This window comes from Bombus affinis, chromosome 4, assembly GCF_024516045.1.
Source record: "Bombus affinis isolate iyBomAffi1 chromosome 4, iyBomAffi1.2, whole genome shotgun sequence".
In the NCBI taxonomy this organism is placed as follows: Eukaryota; Metazoa; Arthropoda; class Insecta; order Hymenoptera; family Apidae; genus Bombus; species Bombus affinis.
Window position 1 is genome coordinate 6,486,692 of NC_066347.1, and position 27,613 is coordinate 6,514,304.

At 36.8% G+C, this 27,613-nt stretch overlaps 1 protein-coding gene and 1 long non-coding RNA gene across 4 annotated transcripts in view; both read right to left on the bottom strand.

Moving 5' to 3' along the window:
• LOC126915693 (probable serine/threonine-protein kinase dyrk2) overlaps positions 1 to 27,613 on the bottom strand; it is a 263,932-nt gene that overhangs the window by 45,769 nt on the left and 190,550 nt on the right. For all 3 annotated transcript variants that reach the window (XM_050720604.1, XM_050720602.1, XM_050720603.1), the window contains one exon: positions 5,842 to 5,997. In XM_050720604.1, coding sequence (XP_050576561.1) covers positions 5,842 to 5,997 — 156 coding nt within the window. The remainder of the gene's footprint in view (positions 1 to 5,841; positions 5,998 to 27,613) is intronic.
• LOC126915722 (uncharacterized) lies at positions 7,013 to 27,274 on the bottom strand. The gene is made up of 2 exons (XR_007710310.1): positions 25,494 to 27,274; positions 7,013 to 25,431 (listed from the first exon to the last, which is right to left on the bottom strand). It is a non-coding gene; the product is annotated as an uncharacterized LOC126915722 (long non-coding RNA).

Sequence of the window (27,613 nt, forward strand, 5' to 3'; positions counted from 1 at the left end):
CCTCGTAACCTAGCCTCGGCGTTCTATTTACTAAGCATTATATCTTATGATAAATAGATACCTAGAATCGAAAGAAAAGCTGTAATCTTTAACTTTAATCGTAATCTCTTAACTTTCATTTCAAAATTATTTCAACGTAGATTCAAAACCAATTAGACGAATTAACAAATATTCAAATTTTTTCACACGATATACCGTACTATTGGGTTGGCAACTAAGTGATTGCGAATTTTGTCAGCACCTATATAATGAAAAAATCCGCAACTACTTAGTTGCCAATATAAACCTCTTAATAATCTTAACAACAATCTTGAAATATCAAAAATTCAACAAAATAAATATATAGCTACACCATTATCCAATAATATCAAGTCAGTTAAGATTAGCTAGACTCACATAAACTACTAGAAATAATCTATTAGAACATCCTTGATTAAATGCTACTGTTTGCACAAGAACGTTAATCAGATTCAGCATCGTTAAAAAAAATTACTTCTATCGATTCTATCGAGACGATTAATTTCCCTCGCCTTGACATCGATATTTCATCGAATCTCTATCAGGAATCAAGCTCTATCGATTATACCGCTCGTTGGAAAAAGCAAGATATAAATTCAGCTGTTTCGATCGACGTCGAAGTATTAACTTTTATTATCGGTGACGTATTCTTTATTTGGGGACAGTCATTTCTTCTTGTTTATGTTTCATTATCGTTTAAACGTTACCGATATAAAAATTATCCGGTGTTACACGTAATAGCGGCAATAAAATCCGATATTCCAGGTATTGCAAGCGACACTCGCCAAACAATCGTTCGCTGACACGCCGAATAAGCCATTCTTCATTGCATAATACGCTCCTTGTCGCTGAGAATGAGCGCCGATGCACTTCTACAGCTGGTTGACGGATTTCGAAACCCGGATAAAAATTCTTCAATGACTCATTGATTCAAGCTAATCGCGTATTAAACCACGATTGACCGTGCTCCTTACTTCTTTCATTAAGTAAGAAACGTTAAACCTCTATAACGATATATAACTTGCAAGTTACGTAATCACGTATCTACGTATTTTAAATCTCTTGATATACGTAGTTACAATAGTGACGTGCCATTATCTTTTAAAACAATTGGGCTCGTAACAAATACAGTAGTTGTCAAATTTTTCCATACTTTAAATAATAATACCTTGACTTATTATTGAATGAAAATGAAACAGTTTTATAAAAGCTTTGGTCACGAGGTTGCAATTTTATGGTTTAATTGGGCATGATTTTTCTGCATATAATTACTGCTACGCTTATAGGAATTATGTAAGATGATGAATATTTTGTTTAAAAATATTGAAGATGAAAGAAGCTAGAGAATCATTTAGCTTGCCCGAAGAAAGGGTCATTTTTGTCCTAAGCTTCTTCATTTTATAGCTATATAATTGAATATGAAAAGTATGTACACGCAATAGAGATTCGTTGCGTTGAAATGAACCAAGTAAAACAGAAAAGAAATCTGTTTTTTAATTCATAGCATCACGGTCCATGCTTCGCAAAACATCGAACTGTGTCCATCTAACTGCACTCAGTGGTACGTAGAAAGTGCATAAATATGTATGTCAATTCCGCTTACAAAACTGCTGATCCTTGACCAACACGGTTCTATCGGTAAAAGCGGAGTTCCCTTGAAAAATGCAGCTTTTCCTAATTGGTACAACCTTACGGAGAACGTGCAAACCAACTGCAAATACTCTTACGAACGTAAGTAACCTGTTATTTTACCTCGAGAAACAAAATATCTTTGCTCGTTTACATAAGTACGATCTAACTACACGGTCACGAATAGACAAAAGAGAATCGCATGACGGATCAGTCCGACATCTCAAGGAGACAACTTTCCGATTAGTCCCTCTCCGTCGTCGACGTAATCTGCTCAATCTGCGGTGGGCAACGTGCGGTCTTATCATCGTTACGCCACACAGTTCTCCGTGCTAAGGAAAATTGTACGCGAATGACACGATGGATTTCGAGGAAAAAGCAAATACGCTACTAATGACTCGACTAGATATACTCGTTGATCGAGAAATCATAATTTCACTCGACCGATAATACGATTATTAAGCGTATGGATTTTCTTCGCCATAGTTTTCTGTGTGTATATCGCGATTGTTTATTTTAATCAATGTTTTGTGTGCACTTTTTTTAATATTTTGCGCGTGATGTATAGGGATTAATTTCGTTACCTGCTACTATATGGTATGCTCGTTTCCTTGGAGAGATAACAAAGGTAAAAAGTTTCACATCTTCAGTCTTCATGGATACAAGTATATAATATGATCAAATATATATACATATTTATATTACTCTTTTTAATGCACACTAATGCACACTAAAATAAACTAATCAACGGGAAAACTTAAAACAATAATCGGAATGAATACACTATTATGCTCTTATTCACACGAGTATCAATTCACGACTGCTTAAAATTTAGTAATCCTTATCTCTCATAGATACTAATGTACTCGATATATGTGACGCCATCAGATATGTTTGTCTTATTACCCATATACTTAATTGTTCTATGGATTTGAAGCGAATAAAATGTATACATATAAATTACAAAGGAAAGATTCTTATTTTATTCTAATTCCAAGAAATACTTATTTAACGTAGATATAGTTTTCTAAAATTTTGTAAATTCCAAACATCGATAAATTGTACTAGTAATTATTAGTAGTTATTATATTATTAATGGATTGTTAGCGTAATAACGGTAATAAATCAGAAACAAGCCGCAGTTACCTAATCCGCCAACATCCTATTCCAATACGTTCATTATTAATTTTTCTGTTACGAATCAGTTTCTCTATTTCTCTTTATGGTCGAAAAAGACAAAGAGAGGAAGAGTGGAAGAGGGAAGCAATATATACACGGAACACTAAGGCTTTCGCGTAGCAGTTGCGCAAGCCGCGAAACAATTAGATGTAAATCCCGGCAATGGACTTTCTAAATTCACGTATGAATTAGTCCGAGGGCCTCGATTAAACCGCACACTTCGAGTTCCCTGGCTGGATGTTTACCTACGTAACATATGCAACTCTCTCTCCCTCTCTCTCTCTCTACGTCTTACTTTGTTTAATTTAAATAGACAATTGAAATAGACAAAGGAAAGCAAGAAAATTTTTGAAATTAGAAACGATTGAATTAATTGCAATTAATTAAGCCGTGTCTTACGATATAATTAAACGTACAAATTTCTAATTTCTAATTTGAATTTCTGATTAATTAAAAATTGATTTCATTATGCTTCATTATGGAGTAAAATCTTCGTGATCGAAACGTATTATAAAGTATCAAAGCATGAAGATTTTGTGCGTGATTATCTATTAACGTTTCCTTTTACCCGAATTTAACGTAGAATTCAGACTCTAGATAACCGATACATTATTAACGTTTTATCGAACTAAGTTACTTTGTATCTAGATAACCGATATTCCACTGTACGTATGAAATGCGTGTTATTTCTGATAAACATTGCAACACCTAACAAAGTGATCGAGATAAAGCAGACAATGCAGGTGTAATACAAATAACTCGAAATATTAATCCGAAAATATAATAATAGGATTATCGAAGTAGATACGCGTAACACCACCTTGTTCGTATCACGATGGAAACGACATAGCGAGGTCGTGAATTAAAGTATTAAAACAGTGATATCGTTTGATGTAGCCGCGAACCATCTCGAACCTCGAATTGTGAAAATTCGATTGTGAATTGCTATTTGAAATTTTACACTACAACAGACAGATGTTTTTTCAAGCCTTCCAAATTATCAGTCAGTTCTCCAAATTGTATAATCCAGAAAGAAATTTGTTAAACGTACTACATATACGGAAATAAGTACACATAATTTAAATAGATTTGATATCGTCGGTCCTAAACGATACTCGAGCTTCTTATCTTCTCTACGTGTTTCAAATTAGTGCGCCGGGTTTTCGAAACATGATAAACTTCAACGCCTGACTGATTTTAAGATCATAAAAAATCCCGATGCTTTCTTCCTGTTAGAATCTGTTTCTATTTTTAAGCAGCTACGTATTCCAACTGTGATACGATAAACGCCGTGTATTTACACAATTGTAAGGTCATGGCGAATTAATAAAAAAACGAAAGTCGAGGAACATTCACAAAAACACTTTACTATTCACAAGCAGTGTAACACTAAACCAGTGAAAGCACTAGACCGCAAAAAACGAAAAGCAACGGAACTTAATAAAGCGTAAGAACGAAGAAGAAAGAGAAAGAAAAAAAAAGTAAAAAGAGGGAGAAAAATCGAAGAAACGCGATAATACTGAGTGAGACGGAGGTAGAGAGCTGCAAGTGGCAAACGACGGTGTCGCATGTGCCTCTGCAGATAAGAGTCTGCAGTCGTCGGACTGGCGTGTCTCTGCGCTTAAAAATTATGCTGCGCGATAGGAGGCGGCAGCGTGCGTCGCGTCAGCTTCGGTTGCGCAACTTGCGCCACGCAACGAAATTCGATCATTTTTGCCGCATAACGCTGCGGCGAACAGAGACAAGAAAGAGAAGAGGAAGAGGGATGAAGACACAGAAGGGGAGAGAGGCAGAACATTAAAGGTGACAAATGGCGGTGACATGGCACAATTGAAGCGACGCCGGAGATGCTGGAAACCATAGCTCTCCACGCGAGGTCACCAGAAGAAGTAATCGCTAGCGACGCGCGACCTGGAGGAGGATTAGTCGATCGAACCGAATGAAATATCGCGAGGAAGTAGGCTGAATCAGAAAACGACCGAGGATGCACGTGAATTACAGAGACGGCAAGAACTACGTACTTTTGCTATTAACCCTTTCACACTCGATATTTTAACAAGTTATTGATTGATTAAATAATAAATATTTTTTTTTACGGCAAAATTGGTCGTAAATGTCAGCGTACCGTGTCGTCTTTTAAAAACTACCCAAAGAGATGTGTTTCTAAGGTTAATGATTAATAAATATTTTTAGAAAATTTTTAACCATAGACTTTAGTGCTTTATGTGTTCCTTGAAAAACCATCCAACAAGAAACCCGCTCCTATCGTTCATAATCGATAAGGAGCAATTTTTCTCGCAGGTTAAAATAGAGTTCGATCTTGAAAGGGTTGGACTCGTTTCAATCTTGTCATTCCTTCTAGCGTGTAAGCGTGAAAATAACTGCAAATGCTACTTAATTACAAAACGTGGCCGTCGACATAAGGAGTTAAGCCTCGTTTCGGCATCGATGTTGAAACTGACGTTATTAATAAGATGAGATCGATCGAAAGTTGTCGAACTTCTGGTTCGTTCCAGTTTTTTACGGCGGACGGTCGAAGTCAAGGCGAGTTACTCGATTTCGTGCATGGCAACGAAGGGTAATTATTTTTATACGTGTCACCTTGTGCCACCGAATATTGTTGAATGGCTGAATGCAAAAGGCGGGACTTTTAAGAAGAAACTGTGTCATGAAAAAAAAAAGCTATTTAGAACGAAATTCGTGCGACGATTTCGAGTGATTCTTCTATTATCGGATTGTTCAGAAAATTCGCAGCAAAATTTAACATTAGAAGTACCAGTTTCTGTTTCTTCGCGTAATAATTTCGTAAATTTTCATCGATGTATTTTGGGAATTTTGGATGATTCTTTATAAAGTGTACGAATAAAAGTTGTCTTCTTGGCATTAATAACAAGTAGTTGAAATCAGAGACTAGACGAGTCCTACATCTGATTCAATCAGAGATATACTAAAATATGATGACACAAAAATATTGCTGCATCTGTCGACCAAATATTAGTTGATCTGTTGACTTACCTCTTGAGATACGGAATTATTCTTGTTCCGGCTGGTGTTGGATGTATTATTAATGGAGGAGAGCGTAGTGAGGGTTGCAGTGCCGACACCGCCGACCGTCTTTCCGCTGACCTTGGTACCAGCACCACCGACATCTTTGTGCAGCGTTCCAGGACTCTGAAATGAAATATCGACGCGCGTTAGAACAATGCTTGGGGCAAACGTATTTTTCTCTCTCTTTTTTTCCTGTTGGTTCTCTATGATAATGAGGTTGGAACCCGTCGACGTTGCATCTCTGATAAAATACGAGGTCGAGGAAAAATTAACGAGCGCCGCTCTTTTGAGAGAAAGCGTTACTTATTGGTCAAATATTGAAACGATACTTTAGCAGAGTTGTTCTTTCGCATATTTTCTGCATGTTGGATAAGAATTAAACAATTTATTCATTTGTATGTTTTATCAAATTTGCTGTTATTCTTTATATGTATATGTATATAATAAAATGGTAAAAACTATACGCATATATATTTAATAAAATAGAAATATAATAATAATCTAACTTTGTCTCTTTGAAATGTAACTCTTACTTTCCTCTTTATACGACTTTCCTGTGACAACTTTCGGCTCTTCAGTGATTCACACTGGCTTCTCTCTCCTCTTAATTATCTATGTGCGTATATAGCGATCATAACATAAATTCTTACCACGTGCACGCTATATTCTCCTAATCACTCATCACTCGCTACCGATTATTACTCTGGCATAAACATTCGCTCGGTTCTCAACCATTTATTATTCACATGAATTCTTCTTCCCATCACAGTAGCCATAATGGAAGATCTCGAAAGATTCAAAATTTTTGCTGGGCTATTCGAATTTAAATTATATTTTCGATACCAGTACATATAAGAAATCTATATAGTAAACATAGAATACATAAACAGAACAATTTTGCAAACTTGAACACTCATTTTAGGTCTACCATTGAAATTATAAAATCGACAGATAATTAAAAAAAGGTACCAATATCCATACATACAGTTTTAACAATCTTCACTACGATGTTTTATACCAATATATTACAACATGGAAAAGTATCTTGCCAGAATATACATATAAATACCATTAACACTAGAATTACCGACAGTTAGGACAAAACTATTTCTACCAAAACCAGTCAAAATGACTGATCTTTTTTTAAAAAATAAGTAATATCTTTTATTAAAAAATTGTTATTAAAAATATAAAATTCCATGTAATGTAATACATTTATAAAATTGTAGAGCCAGTCATTTTGACTGGTGTGGTAGTTTTAGTATTAAGTAGAAAATTAATAAAAAAATTCCATGTAATGTAATACATTTATAAAATTGTAGGGCCAGTCATTTTGACTGGTGTGGTAGTTTTAGTATTAAGTAGAAAATATTCTTAGAATCCACACGCGAAATTTGTTCAATATATGAAATTTTGTGTAAAATGTGTGTGTTCACTCAGGCTCGTCAAACCTTCAGCATCCTCATCTGCATTTTATTCTACCTAATTGCTCCGTGAAAAGTTTCAAACCGTTCCTTTCCTACACCTCGAAATCTTCATCGTTTTATTTTTGATTTTTTACCGTATGCGAAACGGTTTCATTCGCTAGATGAAAACTCGCCGTGACATTTACATTAAACCTCACAGCGAGGAGAGATCCACGTTCGCTCTCTGTCAATTAACGCGCGCGTATTTCATGTGAACGTTGTTGCTGGGCCGGTCGAGCGGGCTTATTTCTGTTAATTAAGGGCCCGCAGCCACTTCTAATTTATGTATCGTCTCATTTGAGCCTTGTCACGGTATTCCAAACCGATTTAGCAATAGGAGACAAAGAGATGACGTGGATGTACGTTCGAAATGTAAGGAAACGTGATTCTCTGTTATCTTGGTATGACTCTTAGATGGAAGGTTGATAGAACGATAAGCGTGGAATAATACAAACAGGACGATAGAAGGCCAGTTAACTACTGTTACCATCCCAGACTAATGTTATCGTTTAATTGTTTACCATTGAAACGATTATCCATGAAAGGAGACTCTGCCTCGGACTCGGTGCATGGTGTGATGAAAGAGCGAATCGGTCTCCACTCGATCGTTGATTAGATATTTCTTATCTTTTTCTTGGTGAGTGGGAAATACTACACTACCACGTTATGAAGGAAGGAAATATCTATTCCTAATCTTTAATTAAATGATTTGTTAATCGTCTTTTTTCATAAATCTTTTATGATTCACAGATAATCAAAACCTAGGTGAGAACTGTAGGTCTAGGAAAGTTACTCCAATTGTGAATCATCTGAATCAAAATTTGAGTTTTTTAACAAAATATCATATTTTATTGGTATTTTGCAGTAGATCAAGGGCAAATTAAATAGAGAGAAGATTATAGCAGTAAAAGCAAGCAAATGGAACGTTTCAATGAAGTATTGTTTCCACGGTGACTGAAGCAGCTTTCCACGCGGCGTTTCGCTAAACGAACTTAGGCGCGTCCGGAAGTAACGGAGCAGTGACATTAGTTCGATGTACCTGCGTTTCATTATCAATGTCGAATCGTGTAGTGACCTTGTGGTACTCGAGTGTACGGGTCAACGCACGTTACAAGAGGATGTGTATATTTACAATGACAAGTGGCATTGTTGTTCGCGTACTTTTTAAAGCTATGCGTGAGCTGGAACAACGTGTGTCCTATCGTTGTTTTCACAACTTCCAGTTCCATTGACAGCGAAAATTTTCTGCATTGTTTTTCTAGAAACTTATCTATATATTCTAATAAATTGATTATAATATTGTCTCATTGGTGTCAGATACAGAGATGTTCCTCTGTGAAAATCCAACTCTCTAAAAATATCATTTCACATATCTAAACTAATAAAACAATGTATGTACATACATGCAATGAAGCATCAAATCAGACTGAAAACGGTAACAAAACGTAACCAAAAATGTAACCAACGTCCACGCCAAATATGTAGCCCTCTTTTCGCTCCTCGCTACTGACAAACGTAAAGACAAAAAAGAAAAAAGAGGAAAAAAGAAATGGGATATCGAAAACAAAGAAACGATTTGAGGGAGATAGTTCTGCGACGATGAACGGAGACATTACTCGACCGATGACTGCACCCGATGAAAGTCATCAAAAGTCCCCTTTAATGACCTCCAATCGATGTTCCTGCTCCGACAAACCTTCGCGAATTGCTTTCACGAGCCATTGTTCCTCGGACCAGCCCGTGATTATGCTGTTCAATTAAAAAAGGAAAAAGAAAGAAAAAGAACATTTTACTCGATGTCTCAGCCCTCCTAACTGTACCGTCTTAATTATGGAAGGAATAACGAGTCGCGTTTGTTTTCTGCGACGCATCCGAGCAACGTCAACCGATTCAGACATGTTTTATGTAAACCGCAAGGCTACGCGCGTTGACCTTTCTTCAGGATGGCATTATGCAACTCTTGCGTCGCGTGAAACACTAATTTGCATTTTTCCATTATTACGTCGATACCACCTGCTGCAGCTATTAACAACCATACTACAGGATGTACATTTTTCTTCTTTTTTCTTGTTCCTTTTGCCTCTTGTTGTGAAGGATCGAGTGCTTCTTTCGTTTCGTAATATATATCTTATTCTCACAGTTATGGGCTGTGAAGTAAGGTCTATAATTGCCTTTGGAAGTGCGTCGATGATTTACTCTCCCAAAGCTTTAGATATAATGACAGTTACATAGCGTGAGAATTTGGTATTTCAGTTTTATAGTTGGAGGAATTTTTATAATTGAAAAACATTTTTCATTGACGTCATAATATTTCAGAAAAATATTGATGGATGTATGCAAGAGTGACGCAGCGAGGAGATTATTTTAGGTAACGTCAAGAGAGATCATGTGTGATATTAGATCGAAGTGAAGTTAAATTGAACGCAAGATCGCCATAACTAGTTTTAAATTAGATGCGGGTAGACTTTGTTCTTTTATTTGCACTATTATTCGGTTGAATTATATTCTATCAAGCAAATTGAAGGTTTCATTGCACTAAGAATAATATCATATAAAAATCTGACAAAAGCAAGAAACCATTGAGAGAAATTTAATCGAATCATCGTAGGTAGCATTGAAGTAAATTGAACCACGTCGTAAGAGAATCAAGCTGAGCTTGAATGAATCACAAAGGAATCGCCGCAGATCTGATTATCACTTCAAACAACTGAATCGAATGCAGTTAAATCTCGAAAAATATCAAGCGGTGATTGATCCAATTCTGCACACGTCAAAAGTCGAATTTAATATTCGAAATCGAATTCGTATACCAACTACTGACGAGATGAACGCGATTAAGTAAAAGAGAAATCGTGAAACTATCACTGAAAAGATAAAATATAACTTTCTCAATCAGGCACAAACATTTTTTAAATAGGAAAGTTACATATTGATATATCTATATATCACTTGTTTGTTACTAGAAATTCTGATTTTTCTTCTTCTAAATGAGTAAAATTCGGGTTAGAAGAAACGAACGAACGATCAGAGAGAAATTTTTTCAGCTACACGGCTTATCCCTTCACGGGATGAAAAACAACTTTCTCATACGGTTTTCAACCTATGCGTCCGATCGAAAGCAATAATTTCTTTGTATCGTGAAACCGCTAGAAGCTGCAAGTAGACCATAAAGGAATTCAATCTCTTCGAGAGATCCTTTCAAGCAGATGAGCGTATACACGCTGGTCAGTCGTTGAACGGAGGCGAAAGAGTCGTAACGCAAGATACACGATGTGTATATATAGTGAAAACTGGACCGAAAAGAAAGGGAAGAAAAGAGAAAGGGAGAAAGAAGAAAAAAAAAAATAAAAAAGAAAGGGTAGGATGCTAAAACCGTAGCTGGCGCTACCTTGCAACCCTATCATTAGCTCGGAGAAGGGTCGTACCTTAATCTCCGATGGCTCTCACGTTTTTCCATTTTTCTTGGGACACCTGGCCGCACGCGCAACGCGCGATAGCAGGTGATCAGATTCGCCTTGTTGGTATACAAGGTGCGCTCTGAAACTTTCCAGGTTTCTCACAATCGTGAATATGTTCCTTTCGAGCCAGTGATCCAGAAAAGAACCGTACCATGTGATTTGGCAAACGTTTATTTTTAGCAAAGGATTCTTTGTTGCACCTGGAGTATTGATTCTTTAAAATCAAAAGGCTCCTTTGTGCGAATGTTAAGGCTGTATTATCGAAATGAAAGATCCCATTATACGTAAAGAATGTTGTTTCAATTCAAAGTCATTTAAATTGTAGGAATAGTAGGAATAGATTTTATTACGCTTAAAGATCTGATCTATATTCAACCTGACCGAGTTGATATTTATTGCTTTCTAGCGTTGTTCGAAATTTACAAAACGTGAATTTAATTTCATCAGAACATCAGAGAAGACATCGTTCAAAATCAATTGACCATTAAACGCGTTGGAAAGAAGAAAATAATGCTACTACTGAGCAATATTCTCTGGAAATATATCATTTTTATATACCCGTACAATCCTCTGAATCAATCTTATAATACCACATTATAATAGTATAGTTTATAACACTATAAACGCTTACAAAAGACTTTTATCCAGAACCCATATACACTCCGTTTAAACCGTGCACTTAAGCTCATAAAATATACGTAATCTCACCTAAAGAAAACATTAATCCTCCCTTTCTCCCATTAATTGGAACCGAGTCTGTGGTTCCACATTTTACCATATTACCTGCCGACACACGCCGAGAGTATCTTCTCAAATAAGTGAACGTGGCGTATCAAATAAACGTACGATAATAAATTTATCAAACGGTGCGCGGCTAGGTGATTTAAATCGTGGAATTTTTTCGGCACACCATGTACGGTGTTCCGATCGAGAGCACACCGGTTCCACAGCTTTTGCACGCACACAGGTTACGCACACATGAACTCGGTTCCGAAGAAGAGAATCCAGAGAGAGAGACAGAGAGAGCTTGTGGATACGTGAACATGCAGAGAGCAAGAATCCCTTCGAGACACGTGCAAGATAGCAGATGTATCTCGTCTCAACACCTGCCAACTCGCACAGGTACAAAGACTAGAGGTTTAGGACAGCTGCAGCTGGCCTCTCCACGTTGTTCTCGTAAAGAAAAACAACTTTTTCCGAGATAACAATTCTTCTTCGCTAAAAAGAGCCATTATTTTCGTTGCGGAACCATGCGCATTACGTAGGTGGACCGATAAAACGAGGTCCAAAACTGCTTTCCTTTTAATTGAAACGAACTGGCTACCATTTTCTCACTTTTTCAAGATACGTACGTATGTTGAAATATTTGGAAATCTTCGAGTTTCTTACCTTTTAATCCCGTTATGTGTCTATGTGATTCGAAGTGAAAATTTTATTCCGGTCGATAGTATTCAAATATACAAAGTGTTTAAATATTCAGTGTAATCCTATTGAATATCTACGTGACCCGAGATGAATACTGTATTTCGATGGATAAAAAAATATTCCATATTTGATGGTATTCAAATATTCCATTTTAGTATTCAATATTATACTTCCCAAAAATAAAATCTTTCAAAATTTTAAAAGAAAGAAACGTCTCTGTGAAGGGTTACAAAGAAAAATCTAAAATTACCGATAAACGTGAACAACGAACACGATGATTAAATCTTCTAAGAAACTAAAGCACTTTAATGACGGAGTCTGACGATTCCATATTAAAATAGGAGATAAGATTATTGAACGATTGAGTAGATCGATGAATGTCCAGGTCATCGGAAACATAGTTTCCACGAAATCAAGAGACTCTACTTTTCACACCATCACCAGATCGGTAAACGAAAAAGGAGCTTTAATAACCTGGATGTATCGTGAATTTATGAAAAAAGTAATCTGCATTGGTTGCTATGTGGTCAAGTGTTCATATAGCTGTAAACGATCCTCCTCGTCACGATCTTTTTAAGACATTTTTTCATAAATTCACTTTTTCTTTTGTCAAAATTATTCTGCTGATGAACAAACAAAATTGTGATTTTGATATAACCATTACAGTATCAAACTGATAATCACATGAAATGGTTGAAGCGTTATCAGATATTACTAAGGATAATAAACTCCGTTTCCTAAGAATTTTTAAACTTTGCAACCAATGTATCTGATTAATAATTTTAGATAAATTACACAGTTAATTAATTTAATTTCTGCGTATAGATAAATGAACATAAAAATACAGCTAAGAGAATGCACGATACACTTTTTGCATAAGGAGAATACTCTTGAAGAAGTCAGATATTAAATAAATCGACATAAAACAAAATAATTAAACGAAAAATAAAGACGTGTATAAGTAGACTGCAGGCTTCTTCTGAAATGTTAAAGGTGCAAGAATGTACGCAATATGTAACAATATACAAAATTATATTACAAGATATAAATTCTAACTATTATATTAATAGAATACATTTTCGAATTGTATCTATAAAAATATAAATTTACTTAAATATCCTCAGTCTATACACAAGATTTATGAGAATCTAACAGGTTTTGATCACCATCGCAACGAGGTATATAAACGACATTTCGTTAACTCAAACGTTAAAATTCATTCTAATTCCACAAGCCGGTTCGCCAGTCACTGCGATGGAATTCTCGCTGTATTTTTATATTCTCCACACTCTCGCGCTTTTAACCAGCGCAGCGTGCATTGGAAATTGCTATGTAACTATCAAAGAATACACTTGGACTCGAACACGACCAACACTTGGTAAACGACGTATCTGGAGAAGATTCCGCTTTCAGATCCGTCTGTGCGAATCTATCGAAGGAAATGTATGTATGAAATATGTATATATGTGGTAAGTTGCCGATAGCATATGTAAAAACAGGTGTTTTTCATCCGAGTAAAAGCGACTCGTAATCTTGTGCACATGAAGATACCCCCCGTGGTCAATGTATTATATCGTTCCGCGGAACACAGGATATTACAAGAAGTAATTCCGCCTTTCTCGACGGAATTAATTGTGATAATGTTGAAACTCCCAAGGCAAGCTATGACTACCGATTAGAACGAAATCGAGCATACTTGTCATGGAATGTAAGTTAGGAAGGGAATTTCGCATATTCTATTATTTGTATTTGTAGAATGGGAAGGTTTTCTTTTAATCCTAGAACCATATATGTTTACCGACCTTTAAATGTCTCTTCAAATATGTTACAACAATTACTTAAAATAGAACGATATAATAACAAAATAAATAAATATACGTAATCGTATTTAACTCTTAATAGAGACGAACGTTAACATTGCCAAAAAAGAATTTGCATACTTTTAATAATTGTAAAAATAATTAGAACTCTGAAATCAATTACACATAAACGATACTACCAACTATTATGAAATTGCAGTGTACATGTAGAAGAACAATCTTGTAATCATGCATCTGGGATATGGCAATTACGAATTCAAGTTTCTCATTAATAATTTCTCTAAATAATAATGTGATATTATTTCTAAAATTACAGTACGTGCAAGAATTATCTTGCAATCACCCATTTGGAATATAAAAATTACGAATATAAGTTTCTAATGTGTTAACAAGGCGATGAGTTGCTTGAAACAGCGAGGATCGTGCTTTCCTCTTGTTGACCTCCGTGAGACCGACTTATCATCAACGATTGCCTTACTTTTACTGGTGGGAAAGGCGCCAGGGCCCACCCGTAGGCCTGAGAAGCGCGTAAGTTATTGTCTTGTGACTCTTAAAATGTTTATACGTGCGTTCGTTTATCTCTCGCGCAAAAATACACCTTATAGCTATGTACATATGTACCTTAAAAGCTGGTTTATTGGATCGTTAAAGTGTTAAAGGATAGGTGTTGCTTGTATGGCGGATGGGAATGAAGCTGTGAAATTGGATGGAAAAGAGTTTCGGAGAGGTTGGATCGAAACGAATCGTGTTATGAAGAAATCTAGTCGGTTGAATCGAATCGCGAGGAAACTGGGTTAAGGTACTCGAGTTGAAAACAATTTAAATTGAACAAAATAGAATAGGCGTAACGGGACTATTTATAGGGAAAATAATCGTGCTTAGTTAAAAAGACCGTAACATTGCGTTTTGTATTGAATCAATTACGACTTTCCTACTGCTTTGTAATTTTTCAAAATTTATTTTTGTTAAAACCATTATAAAATTGATTCCGATTGAATCTGTGACGAAGCAGTTAAGTACCGTTGGAATAAATCAGACGGATGAAAAATATTTCTACATAAATAAATTGAGTTTATGTCGAAAAGAGCAAGATTGCGTCTGGTTGGCTCAATAATAGAGTAATTGAACGTCGGCGAGATAAAGTAGAATGAAAACCATTCTGGACACGGATGTCAAAAATGTTGCATCTATTCAAGTTGGACGTATATACAGGACGTAGATCCAAATTTAGTGATTCAGGTCGTCGAGACATCCGGTTGGAGCTTTAGAACGAATCGAGTTAAGAAGAAATGAATCGGAACGAATTTAGATCCTGAAGATGTATGGCTATATATGCGTGCTTTGTATTCATAGTTTTAGGTACCTGGTTCGTGATGGAATCTATCATTCATGTAGCAGACTCTCAGAATTTCAAACTGAACTCGATGAAAACAACCGACATTATTCGAACCGTTGATTTTCCATTATACAAACTCTCTTCTCCATTTGTAACTTTTTTTACGCTTTTATAATTCATAAAGAGGAATCATAAACTTAAAATCGAAACGTTCTTCTTAAAAAGTTTTCCTTCACCATTATTACAATATCAATGTTAATTTCAAACAATTACATTCAATACCAATTTTTTATACTACTACTACACGAAAGGAAACTAGCCATTTTATAAATGATAAATATTTATTTTGAAATTATTTAAATTTTTCTCAACTTTGACTCAACAACTATTATACATAACATCCATTTTTTTACAATAATGCTACATGAAAGAAGACTACAAATTTTACGCATGATGAATATATTTGCTTCTGAATTATTTCAATTTGTTTATCTTTCCGAAGATTTGTCTGTAAAATTGCTATTTTCGACGTATATTTTTCTACTCGAGGTTTTTACGGAATCGAGACACGATTCACCGAGTATATCATAAGTGGTCCGTGAAATAGATGTACACTAGACTCTGGAACGCAAGAAAGAATCGTAAGTTCTCGGATCGAGGCCAGCAGTTGTCAATTGTCTTGCTGGCCGACGCACCAGAATGCAGAACGCGCACAACTCGACTAATGACAACGGTGATACGCACATCATTAATTATACATACGTCCGGTTAACACGCAACATCTTCCAACGATTCAGCAGAAATCTTAATTATTCTTACTAAATCGGCAAGTAATGTTTTAGAATGGTAGGCATACCATCAGCAAACAACTAACGATGATTCAGATCAAATTTTTCTGATGACTAATATTGAACCGATTCAAGCTATTATCATTTTTTAAAGGTACGTTATCATCTATTGTTAGTTGGCCGTAAACAATTCAAAGAATTCCTTATACTACAATCAAAAAAGAAATTAGGAATTCGACATACTGTAATCGTACATTTATTATCAAACCTGTAAAATACAACAATATGTAATAATACAATCTCTGATTATAAAATATATAAGATTCGATTGTCGGGAACATCATAACTTATCGAATTACTTTGTAATATTTTACATAAGAAATACCGTGTAAAAAGGACTTTGAAAAATAAATTAATAAAATAGAATGATAGCATGATCTAGCAGATTGCTATATAAAATTTTATATCGAACATACTTTATACAAAGAAAAAAAACTTTGGAGAATAAACGAATAAAATTTGTATGCTAACCAAACACACGTTGGAATTAATTTCTACACATTGATGGATTATCAATTTCTTGAAAGCTAGTAAAAGTTCTTCGCATCCTCTGCGTTTGTGGTTTTCTAGCAGTACGTTCGCCAGACACTGACGCAAGTGCACGACGAAGGATTTCCTAGTCGGGACGTTTTCACAAGTATCAATTAGCCGGTGGTCATTGATCGGTGAAACCGCTTCTGGTATTAGCAACAGACGGTTAAATCTTAACCCATTTCAAAGCGTTGCAACATGGTATGGCTCGTCCGGTTGCTGCGAAAAATTCTTCACATTTTTTCTGGGGCCAGCACACGTGACCAATTAGCGCTCGAGAAACGTGTACGTGCTTCGATTCGGTAACTGATTCGGAAAGGTCGATGAGGAAAGAAGGAGAATTTATCGATCGAATTTGATTGATGACGAACTTTGTTCAAGTAAACAGATTTTATGCAGTTTAGTAGATCTAAATGCAAAAATTTGGAAGTTTTCTAACGTTTATTTTATTTATCAAATAAAATAGATAATTCGGTAAAATGATAATAGAACAGGTATTAAATTTGAATATAAACTTTTTAATTTTGTTCACGTCGGCGTTTGATTTTCTGATTTAATAATCAAGGATGAGAAACAGAGCGTTGTACAGAGTAGCACAGGGTACGGAGTAGCACTTTAAGTTTCAAAAGGCCCTGGGCTCTTGGCGTACAAGAAACTTGTTGAAATACTCTCATCTCTGTAACAGGGTGGTAAAAGTGATATATTATCATCTAAAACACACATATACCTTCTTCTATTACGTTCAAATGACTGCAGTATACCCGATACATATATCTTTTTTATTATCTCTATTGTCAAATAAATAATTTCCGTATGAAATATTTCATAACACACAGCATCATCGTCCATAGAACATGGTATCGAAAACTATCGAATTTCTTGCTGGCAATTTCGTAGAATCCAAACTAGAATACCTGATTAAGAAGTCGCAAAACCGCTACCTTCTTGGACCTTTCAAACCGGCTACTAAAAACCTTCACGAAGAAACCTACCTAAACTCAGTAAGGAAACTACTTACACGGTATCGAAGTGCTTAAAACCATTTCACTCGAGGATCGACCAGCTTTCAAATAAAAAAGAAGAAGAAAACATGGGAGAAAAAAGGAAAAAAGAAAACGGAAGTGGAGCACGATTCGTCTCGGTCGAAAAACAGGAGCTCGTTTATCTGTTCTTCAGTAACACGCAGGAAAGAAGATGGTGGACGAGTATTTTCGCAATATGCCAGCGCCCTCTTCGCAAAAAACGTCAACCGGTATTACCTTTTTGCTCGGGCGGCCGCGATTTTTGCGTAAGTTAATTGCACGCCGTGCACGCGGCACGCAACGATGCTCCTCTCTTTCGTTCCGTTGAAACTGGTCTCCGAAAGAGAGAGGATCGACCGACAATGGTATCGATGGAGCGTGACCGATTAAAGAGAAGAACAGTTTTTGATCGCGTACCCAATGGAGGCGATGCGCAAAAGGACACTTCAGTTCGAGTATTCGTTTACTCAACTTTTATCGTACGTACACTGTAGAAAGAGCATCAGTTCGTACGCGTGAAAATTATACATTTTTAGCAATCATTCTCTGAGATTAAGTACATTCTATGTTCTTATATACGAGGATTTGAGGAATCAAATTGATCAACTTCATCTTTTGTAAATTTCTAATTGCAGTAGCCAAGCAGGTGATTAATGTTGATTTTTCGACAAACAGACGATTTCATACATTTTTCTGACGATATCAACACTTTCACGTCCAGTGCCAACGTGTTGCTAAGTGCAAGTCGGCTCTCTACAGTGTGCGAACTTGAAATTTTCCTACCAAAAGACGCAGGTTACTTGGTTAAACTTATTAGTAAATTTATGCGGACAGCAAAGTGTTAAAATATTGAAAAATGCAAAATATCGCATGTTTTAACAATTTGACATCCTTTGGTTTGTGACCAAAAGTTAGGACCATATGTAGACCATACAAAAGTGAAACCATACAATAATATAAATATCGTTATCTCACGTATTTTATACGTATCGTTGTTTAAGATAAATTTATATAGCGACGCGAAAGTAAAGAAATCAGCAAAAATACGCTTATCGTGTAATTCTCCTGTAATCTTAAATTACAAGAAAAATTCGAACATGAGGCGCAGGAGGCTGGAGGAGCGCACGCTGGATTCAGGCGAAAAAGGGAACGTGGAAGGGCTTGTCCTTCGACTTTGGCGAGGGTAACGCGGCAAGAACGCGTAGTACATAGATGATAAGTATACAGTAGTATGCACGCAGAGAGAACGTAGCGCGTCGTTTGGCCGCTTTGACTGGCGAGCGCACGCACCAGAAGGAAAAAAAGGGGCTGTGCTGAAGAGGCGACGTCTGTTGCGGCCAAAGGACAGGGAGGAGTAGTCAAGTGTTTGCTTGCCAGGCGAATTATTTTATTGCTGACTGGTGAAAGGCTATGTCGAACCGACTTTAAACCCCTTTTGCCTTTCGTCGAGTGCCACATTTGTTTCGTGCCGAGAAAAGCAGCGACTGGACTGCGAGAAATCCTATCAGTGGAGCGTATGTACTGTGACAGGAGACGTTTGCGAGGTTTGGGTATGTTTTGTAATGTTCTTACAAATTTGTCTGGCTATTTTGAGCGTATAAGGACAATGAAAATTTCATGTACAATCTGGCAGTGTTTTTGGTCACAGAATATTACATCTGGCTATTATTAATATTCAATTAGTATGTAACAGGATGTTCTAATGTTATTTCTAATACGAATATAATGGGAACATAAACGATTTGTAAACGTGATGGAAACGTAAACGATTTATTTAAGAAAAACATCTATAAAAAATGAAATAAATAGGTAGGTTTATGGGAAACAAGCTATTTCAATACGAGAAGATATACATAATGATATTATTATACTACTTTTCCTGTATTAGGATGCAAAATAATCGGAAGTTAGCATCTGACTAATACTCATTCTACATTATACGTAAGAGCCAGTCAAGTCATTACTTCACGCGAAAAACGTCAAACGTATCACATTCATAAAAAAAACAATAACCCTTTTGAATCACTCGAAACACGAACGAGACTATTAACTTATTATCAATTGCAACACCAATAGCTATTTCAAGAAGTACGATTCACGCTACTGTAACCGAACATTTATTAGACGTCTCTTGCTGTTTCCAATTCGCGTGCGTTTCGCTCGCATGTACATAACCATACACTATAGACGTTTCGAGGAGCGAAGAAAAATACAGATCACACGAACATTATAGAATTAAATAATTAAATTGCATAAATGGTCGATGCGAAATACGAACGCAACGAAACGTATTAGGCGCACGAATGGCATTCTCATGAAAGTGTTTGCGAGATGATCCGATTTGTCGCCCAAAGCGAAGAGAAACCTGCTCTGCCGGCTGTTATTAATCGAAAATTATGTATTTCATTTGTTCGACGTTTATTGGTCTGTTAATAAATAGCAGTTTGATAACATTCGTTGTTATCAATCGTGAAACCCATAATTCGATACTTTAATACTACGAGGTTACTTGCTTTCCATCATATGATCATTCGGAGTAACATATTATCGTTTGAAATAACTTCATCGTATCCCTGGGTGCGTAAGCCTTCTCATTTCCGAAAATTATGACCAGTAAAACTTTATCACCGCCGTGAATGTCGTCATCAAGTATTACACGCGTGAAATCGAAACGCATTTCGTCTGTGAATTCAGACACTCGACCAACCCTCTGATGGCGAGATGGAGTATTATTTGGCACGTGAGTCGAGCACAGAAAACAATGAAATCTAGTAGGGGGGACGACGATATTGAAATAAGGGGATGGGATTTCCCTTTTAAAATTTACTCCAGTTTGAATCTGAAGCATCTCCAAGATGTATGAGTAACGCGCTACTCGTGCCCCTTGTTCCGTGTTGATTAAAAAAGAAAAATCAACTCAGTTCAATCGTACGATTTGAAATTACTTCGTTCGAGATAATTAAATATCTCGCTATTCACAACTTACAAAAATACACATTACGATATTACGATAGCACAAGCAATATGCAATAAGGAAACAATCTAATTTCCAGATCGACTTTTCCTCCCCTATATAAAAGGAAACCGTAACACTTCGTGGCGTACCGGTTGACATTGTTATCATTACCGCTTCTGCGTAAATGGAAGTTGAGATCGAACTCTCTAATCAAGTATACAGTGTGAGAAGAAAAAAAATCAAGAAAGCGCGTTAACGGATTGGAAAACCGGACGAGTGATGCTCAATGGACGAGCAACGAGTTTGAGAAGATCCGTCATTGCTTTCGAAAATTTCTCCCTTTTTCCTCGAGGCGACTAGCGGAGACCCCTTTTACAATTATCCAAGTCTCAGGGAAGCTACGAGAGACGGCCCTGATGGCCTGTAAACACACAAGTGAAACAGAACTTTCACGGCCACGGGCTCGACCTGGTCACTTCGTTTCAGGTGTACACAGACTACATACATATATAGTACATACGAGGTCGAGCAAAAAATGAAGCAGAAACAGCTACAGTTGTCCCGGCCTGGTCTCCGTGAGAGCGGAATCGACGGACAAAAAGGGAACAGGTTATCGAATTAAAGCGATGCTGATCCTGAGACAGGTAATTTCTATCCCCAGGCCATAGCAGGATAATATTCGGAACCAACGGTACACGCCCCGAGCATACGTTCGTCTGTTCGATATCTTCTATTTTCGATCTACCATGGATTCCGATCGAAGTTATATATATTCTAAACATATAGTGAACGTCTCTATTCGCGATAAAAAAAAAATAGCGGATATTATTTGTTTATAGACGCGTCTTCCTACTATAGTACGTATACCCGGGAGAAAAAAAAATGCTGTACTACGCAATAAGATCGTTTTCGTTTACTCGCGAACTCGGATGGATCACGTTACACTCTACGCTTCACAAACGTTACGGTTTCGAAGATGTTTGCGATAGCATCCAGGCCGCGCGACGAGCGCTCACTTTTTTAACACACTCGAATGGCTTTCCAGTTAGATAATAAAAAGCAACGCGCGTTTATCGATTTACGGGAAACGTTGTTCAACCAGGAACAATGTATCATGATTGTTCACAAAATTGCACGATTATAGGTTACGGTGAAATAAGTTAAAAAAAAATATGGCAATAAAACGTGCAAAGTGATTCCACATCGTTGCTTCCTCGTTTCTTTTAACCCATACGTGTATTTTGTACGAGGATCTTATCGCGCGTCACTCAGTGTGTGCAATTACAACACAATGACTGTATTCTATGCAATATCGAGCAGTTATCGCGCTTTCCGTCGTGGATCAATTTATTTATCTGCCGGTGGGAAATAGCGATGGAGAACTCTCAAGATTGCAGATGAAAGAAACCGCCTGAGGCATATCTGTGTAGACTCTGCACGTGCATGCACGTGTATCCCCGCGGTCGTTCAATTTTTCGTCACTTTCGAGTTTATCGCGCTTCTATTTCCCACATACACGAACCGTGTCTCTTTCTCCTTTCCCTCCTGCAGCAGTGACAGTGAATTAAAAGCAACGCTTCGCACGCTGGTGTCCGCTTATATTTAGAGCGTGGATGCACGAGAAAACGCGAGAGGCTACTTCTAGGAACGGAGTCACGTTGCTTACACCGTTACACGATATCAATAGTCGTGCTGTTATCCGATAATGAAAGTTATTACTCCTGCGTATCGATAAAGATGACTTACTACTCTTACACTTTTGCTTCAAACGATAGGGTAAGTAATTAATATGTAAAACGAACACCCGTTTTCTCGGTAGAAATATTTTTTCCCCGTGAAAATCAGGTGTACATTTTTGAGAATAAGAAACGAAGACAATCGGCTTTGTCTGCTCTACGGAAATACATCGAATGATATCGTACTTGTAGATACGACATAAAGACGTACCTCGAGTATTTGTAAATAAATAGGTATTTCGAAGAATAATTAATGTCATGTCCGGTGACCCTCTACATAAACCGGAATCCATCCTTCAGTCAAGACGGCACTAGCTGTGCAAATATAATTTGTCGGACCGCTATAATTCCAAGAAACTGTCATAAGACTAAGCATTTTATGTTACTGTTAAGGCCCTCAATTATTACAAAACGTCATTCAAGTTGGGACGTTTCTTAGTGTTACTATTCAATCAGATAAGAAATGGGAAAAGCGGGTTTTTTCCTATGTTCAACGGTTATTTCCACTCATCACTAGTTTGTCACCAAACTTCACTGATTTTTCATCCTTAGATCAGTCACCATCTCTTGACTGGTTTTCCGTTCACTGATCAGTCATCAGTTTAACTTATTACTTACACTTTGCTGAGAATACATCTACTTGCACCACGCGTAACTAAATACCTATATCTACAAAGTTGTTGGAATAAAGTGTATATTGTAACCTGTTAATTCGGTGTTATAATCAATTAACCACTCCTATTATCTTAATCGAAATAGGGGATCGACTGACTCGTGGCGTCGATTATCAAATCGTAACGGGAATTTACGACTCTCATCGGCGCGCTTCTTCGCGATCGCGTCTCCCCGCAAAGCGGTCGAACAATTAAATTCGATGTGGTTATTTTTTATGAGAGGTAATAATTTGTCAGTTTTCACAGTAAACGATAATACTTGGCACGATTAAAATTTCCAATAATTACAACAAACCAGGATAATAATTTTAAGCATCTTCTTTATAACGTGTTTCTTCTCACATCCCTTTCAGTACTCTCTTGCATGTTAGTCTACAGTACACTGTTAAGGTGTATTTTATCGAAGTATGACAAACAACACGGTTGACACTTTTCCCGGTACGGCAACGTGTTTTGCGTCGTAAACGCGCGACCATTGTCCGTTTGTCAATACGAGGTACCGTATGTGCACCAGTGCGATCAGCCTGCGCTTTCGTTATACAAATGTGTGCACTGGCGAACGTATATGGTTGCCTTCTCGCGACTTGCATATAATACAATCACACAATACGACAATGCCGACCGAAGATTCATTTTCTTCTAACAGATAGAAAATTCATATGACCATACGTTTTAACATATCTATTGTATTTCGTTCAATCTGCTCCTAAGAATAAACGCCTCTCGTAACCAAAAATAATTTAGACCTTCACGCCTCTGAAAACATTACAATGATGCACTGTGTGCATCATCAGCGGAACTGTGTTCGTCGCGATACGCCTAGCTTGTGCCGTTTACACACACATATTTATGGATACTCGGGCGTGCGCATGTATTATAAGTAGACAAGCGTGAGACTCCTGGACAGACGCCTCCCAGCTCGTGTATACATCTGCATTCGCGTCGAATGAGGTTAACGTTAATGAGGCACAAACATCTCCAGACACCGTAGTCAGACCTTCCCTTTTATTCACCCTGTCATGTGCCCTCGCGGCTATACCACGCGTGCAGCACACCACCAGGGAGTGAATTTTTTTTCAAGCAGACCATTCGTCCGTTCCACTCGATCAACGAACTACAGTGTGGTCAACTTACGCGACTTTACGAGGAAACAGCCGGTTCCGATACACAAAGAGTTTCGCGAGATTCTAGAAACATACTTTACGGTTTTACATAGATTGATACACGAAAGTATTTGAACAATTAGTATAGAAAACTTTTGTGCACGTATTTTATATATAAATTTCATTTATATTGTGTTGTGGTATACGAAAGTTATTATTATATTGGTAAAATTTGAAATCTATGGGAAAATGTATATAGAAGTTACAAAATATTTATTTCAAACGAATACATATTCCAATTGAATCTCATTGAACATTAAGGTTTATTAATGTAATGGATATTGGACTGTTATCAAACACTTTCGTGAGGTACTATATGTTGAAAATATTCCTATTGTTTTCGTTAAGAATACCATCGGAATAGCGAATGATAAGAATCATCCTAACCTTCAAATATAAATATCCTTCCGTGTAAAAAGCATTCGAGTCGAAGATTGAAAGCTATCATATCGAATGCAAGATATAATAAATCATTGTGTAGGAATAATTAATATTACTTCAAAAGCTTTCACTATATAGCGAAGAGAAATTGAGAGAAGATTCGCGGGTGATTCGAAAGGATCCATTAAACTTCATGAGATGAACAAAAGCGCCTCCTACCATGCTGTCGACACAAAAGGCGGTAAAAAACATTCGATGTATACATATATGGATGCGGTTTATTAAGATAAAAAAATAATTTTTCAGGAAATTTGAATTACAAAATTTTCAGTAAAAGGTTATTAATTATTCGACTATACAACATTGGAAGGACTTCATTTCTTTTACAATGTAGATTGTAGGTTAATGTCCTACTTTCAATTGTCATTTCATATTGATCTTGTCAAATAACGTACTTTTGTTGGGTAATTATGACATTTACATCTTAGTGAACCATCCACTGCTAAATTTAAGTTTTGAAAATATCTCAAAAGTTTCATTTCACTCCTTTAGAAAACCGATGATATGCTACATTTTAGTGTATATACATACATACACACACTAGGTAAAAATCTTTTGAATCGCATCTTCTTTCCGAAGGCCATATATCATCGTCTTGGGTCACCAACAAACACACGATATACACCGCATGCCCGCGTACCGTTATGTTCGTTCTAGAGGTTGGTCCTTATCAAACGCACGCTATTGCACAACGAGACGTACTTAAACTACGGAGACCAGATGTGATATCGAGAAGTACTTACTCCGTACAAGGACTTCAGCTTCACGTGATTAAGGGCGGGCACGTCCACCATGGAACATTTTAGTAGAATAGTGGTAGTTTGGCTAGGCATCTTCCTGCAAGTGTCTGTTCACTTGTCACGTGTAACAAAACTGGCGGCACGACACTACCGTGGGAAACGTTCATTGGTGTCCGCGACTATGATCTATCGATATCGTCTTACACAAGCTTTAAAATGCAAACTGGTAGGCACAGAGAGAAAAAAAACAGTACAACGAACAATATCGGTCGTTACCGAGCGATGTTGCGATAACAGGCACACGAGGTTATAAAGATTCACAAAATGGAATAATCAAAATAAATGCTGTAGAGGAACACAACAATGAACATTCGACGAGTAGATATAAAAATTCGAATTCACGTTTTCGTGGCAGTGGACCAATGGCAGTGGACCGTTACAGAATTCCGATCGAGTCGAACTTAATATGGCGACGTTCTTCGTTTTTTTTCAACGGACTAACAACGTATTCGATCGTAACGATCCATAATCACGCGTCGATCATACAAGAATCGTTCAAGGGTGCCCGTAACAGAGCTCCCGTACCGATCATGCTCTTGCCTGCTCGCCTGACTGACTGACTGACTGGTTTTCACTCACTCACTCACAACGCGAAACCGAGTGGAATTGTAGCCACATCTCTCCCCACCGCGCGGCGTTTCCTTATCCCCTCCATTGCTACTAGAGCCAATCGGTGACGCGAAGACGTACATGCGTGTACGTACACACGCATGAAAATATTCCCATGTGAGAATACGTGTCGGTGCATTGGACCCTGATGCACACACGCTAAATTTTTGCGTGTAAGTGTATACATATACAAGCACGTTTTACTTCGAGCAAACATATAGAATGACACGGTGTCTACGAAAAAAATTGTCAAGATTGATTTCGTTGAAAAATGATGGTTTTAAAATGAAATAGATAAGGCGTGACGTGAACAGCGCGTATACTTGCGGAATTTAGGCGAAGATAATAACAGATTCTTCATGACGTTGCCATTTCACGATAAAAAGTGAATGTATTTGTGGAACACTCTGATTTCAAATCTTTTCACCGTAGAATTAGATTCCTATGTATAAATTGTATTATCTATGTATATATGTATGTATTGCTTTAGAATAACATCAAGCCAATTATAAACAGACTAACTAAGCAAACTTTAAGCAGATTATTAAAAACAATTTATTGCACACATTATACTTGTCTTTATGCAAACGTTCTCTGGTAAAAGAGAAAATAAACTAATAGAAGTCAATTGTAGCGTTATATGCGCGTACGCACAGTATTATATAACATTGAGCATAAGTAAATAATGCACTTTCACTGTCATCTACCGTTTCTGATTACATGATGTAAAATAGGAAATAAAGCAAATTCCGGATCTGATTAACGATATTTGCTCACCTCCTACACAATTTGCGTTAGGAAAAGTCTTTTGAAATTACTAATACATACTCGTCAACATTGCAGAGTGAATTGATGACGCGATTTGAGATTTCTCACATTGACGATCCCACTTTAATTTCCGGCAGCATAAACAACGAGATTCAGTCGCGTATTTCGATTCAAAGAACGTGTGACTCATTTGCTCGATCATAAGAAATCACCAATTGGTAATTTTTCACCAATGAATCGTGTTTAATATCAAACGATCTTGGGAAATTCACAAGATAAAATATACAATTCCGTAGAAATTATACGAAAATAGAAATGTCAGAATAGGAATTATACCCTTCATGTCAATAAATAGATCGATATAATACGTACTTTGAGACTTTTTCGATTTTTAATCTTCAGTTTCAATCTCTGTGCTTTAATCTCGTGGAAACATAACAGTGACAGTAAGCTTAAACAGAAAATCTTGAAAATTGTTCCCATTTCGTTCTTAACTCCAAATACGAATATAATTCACTCGGAATAGAAACGGTAACTAAGCTGTCGAACATTTAGCAGCACACTTTAAAATAACTTATCATAGATAAGTAACATAACAATCAATATAGATATGCTTATGATATGTAATTATTTGTAACGTATATGATACATTATGATAAGATAAATAATCTCCTGTTTCAAAAACT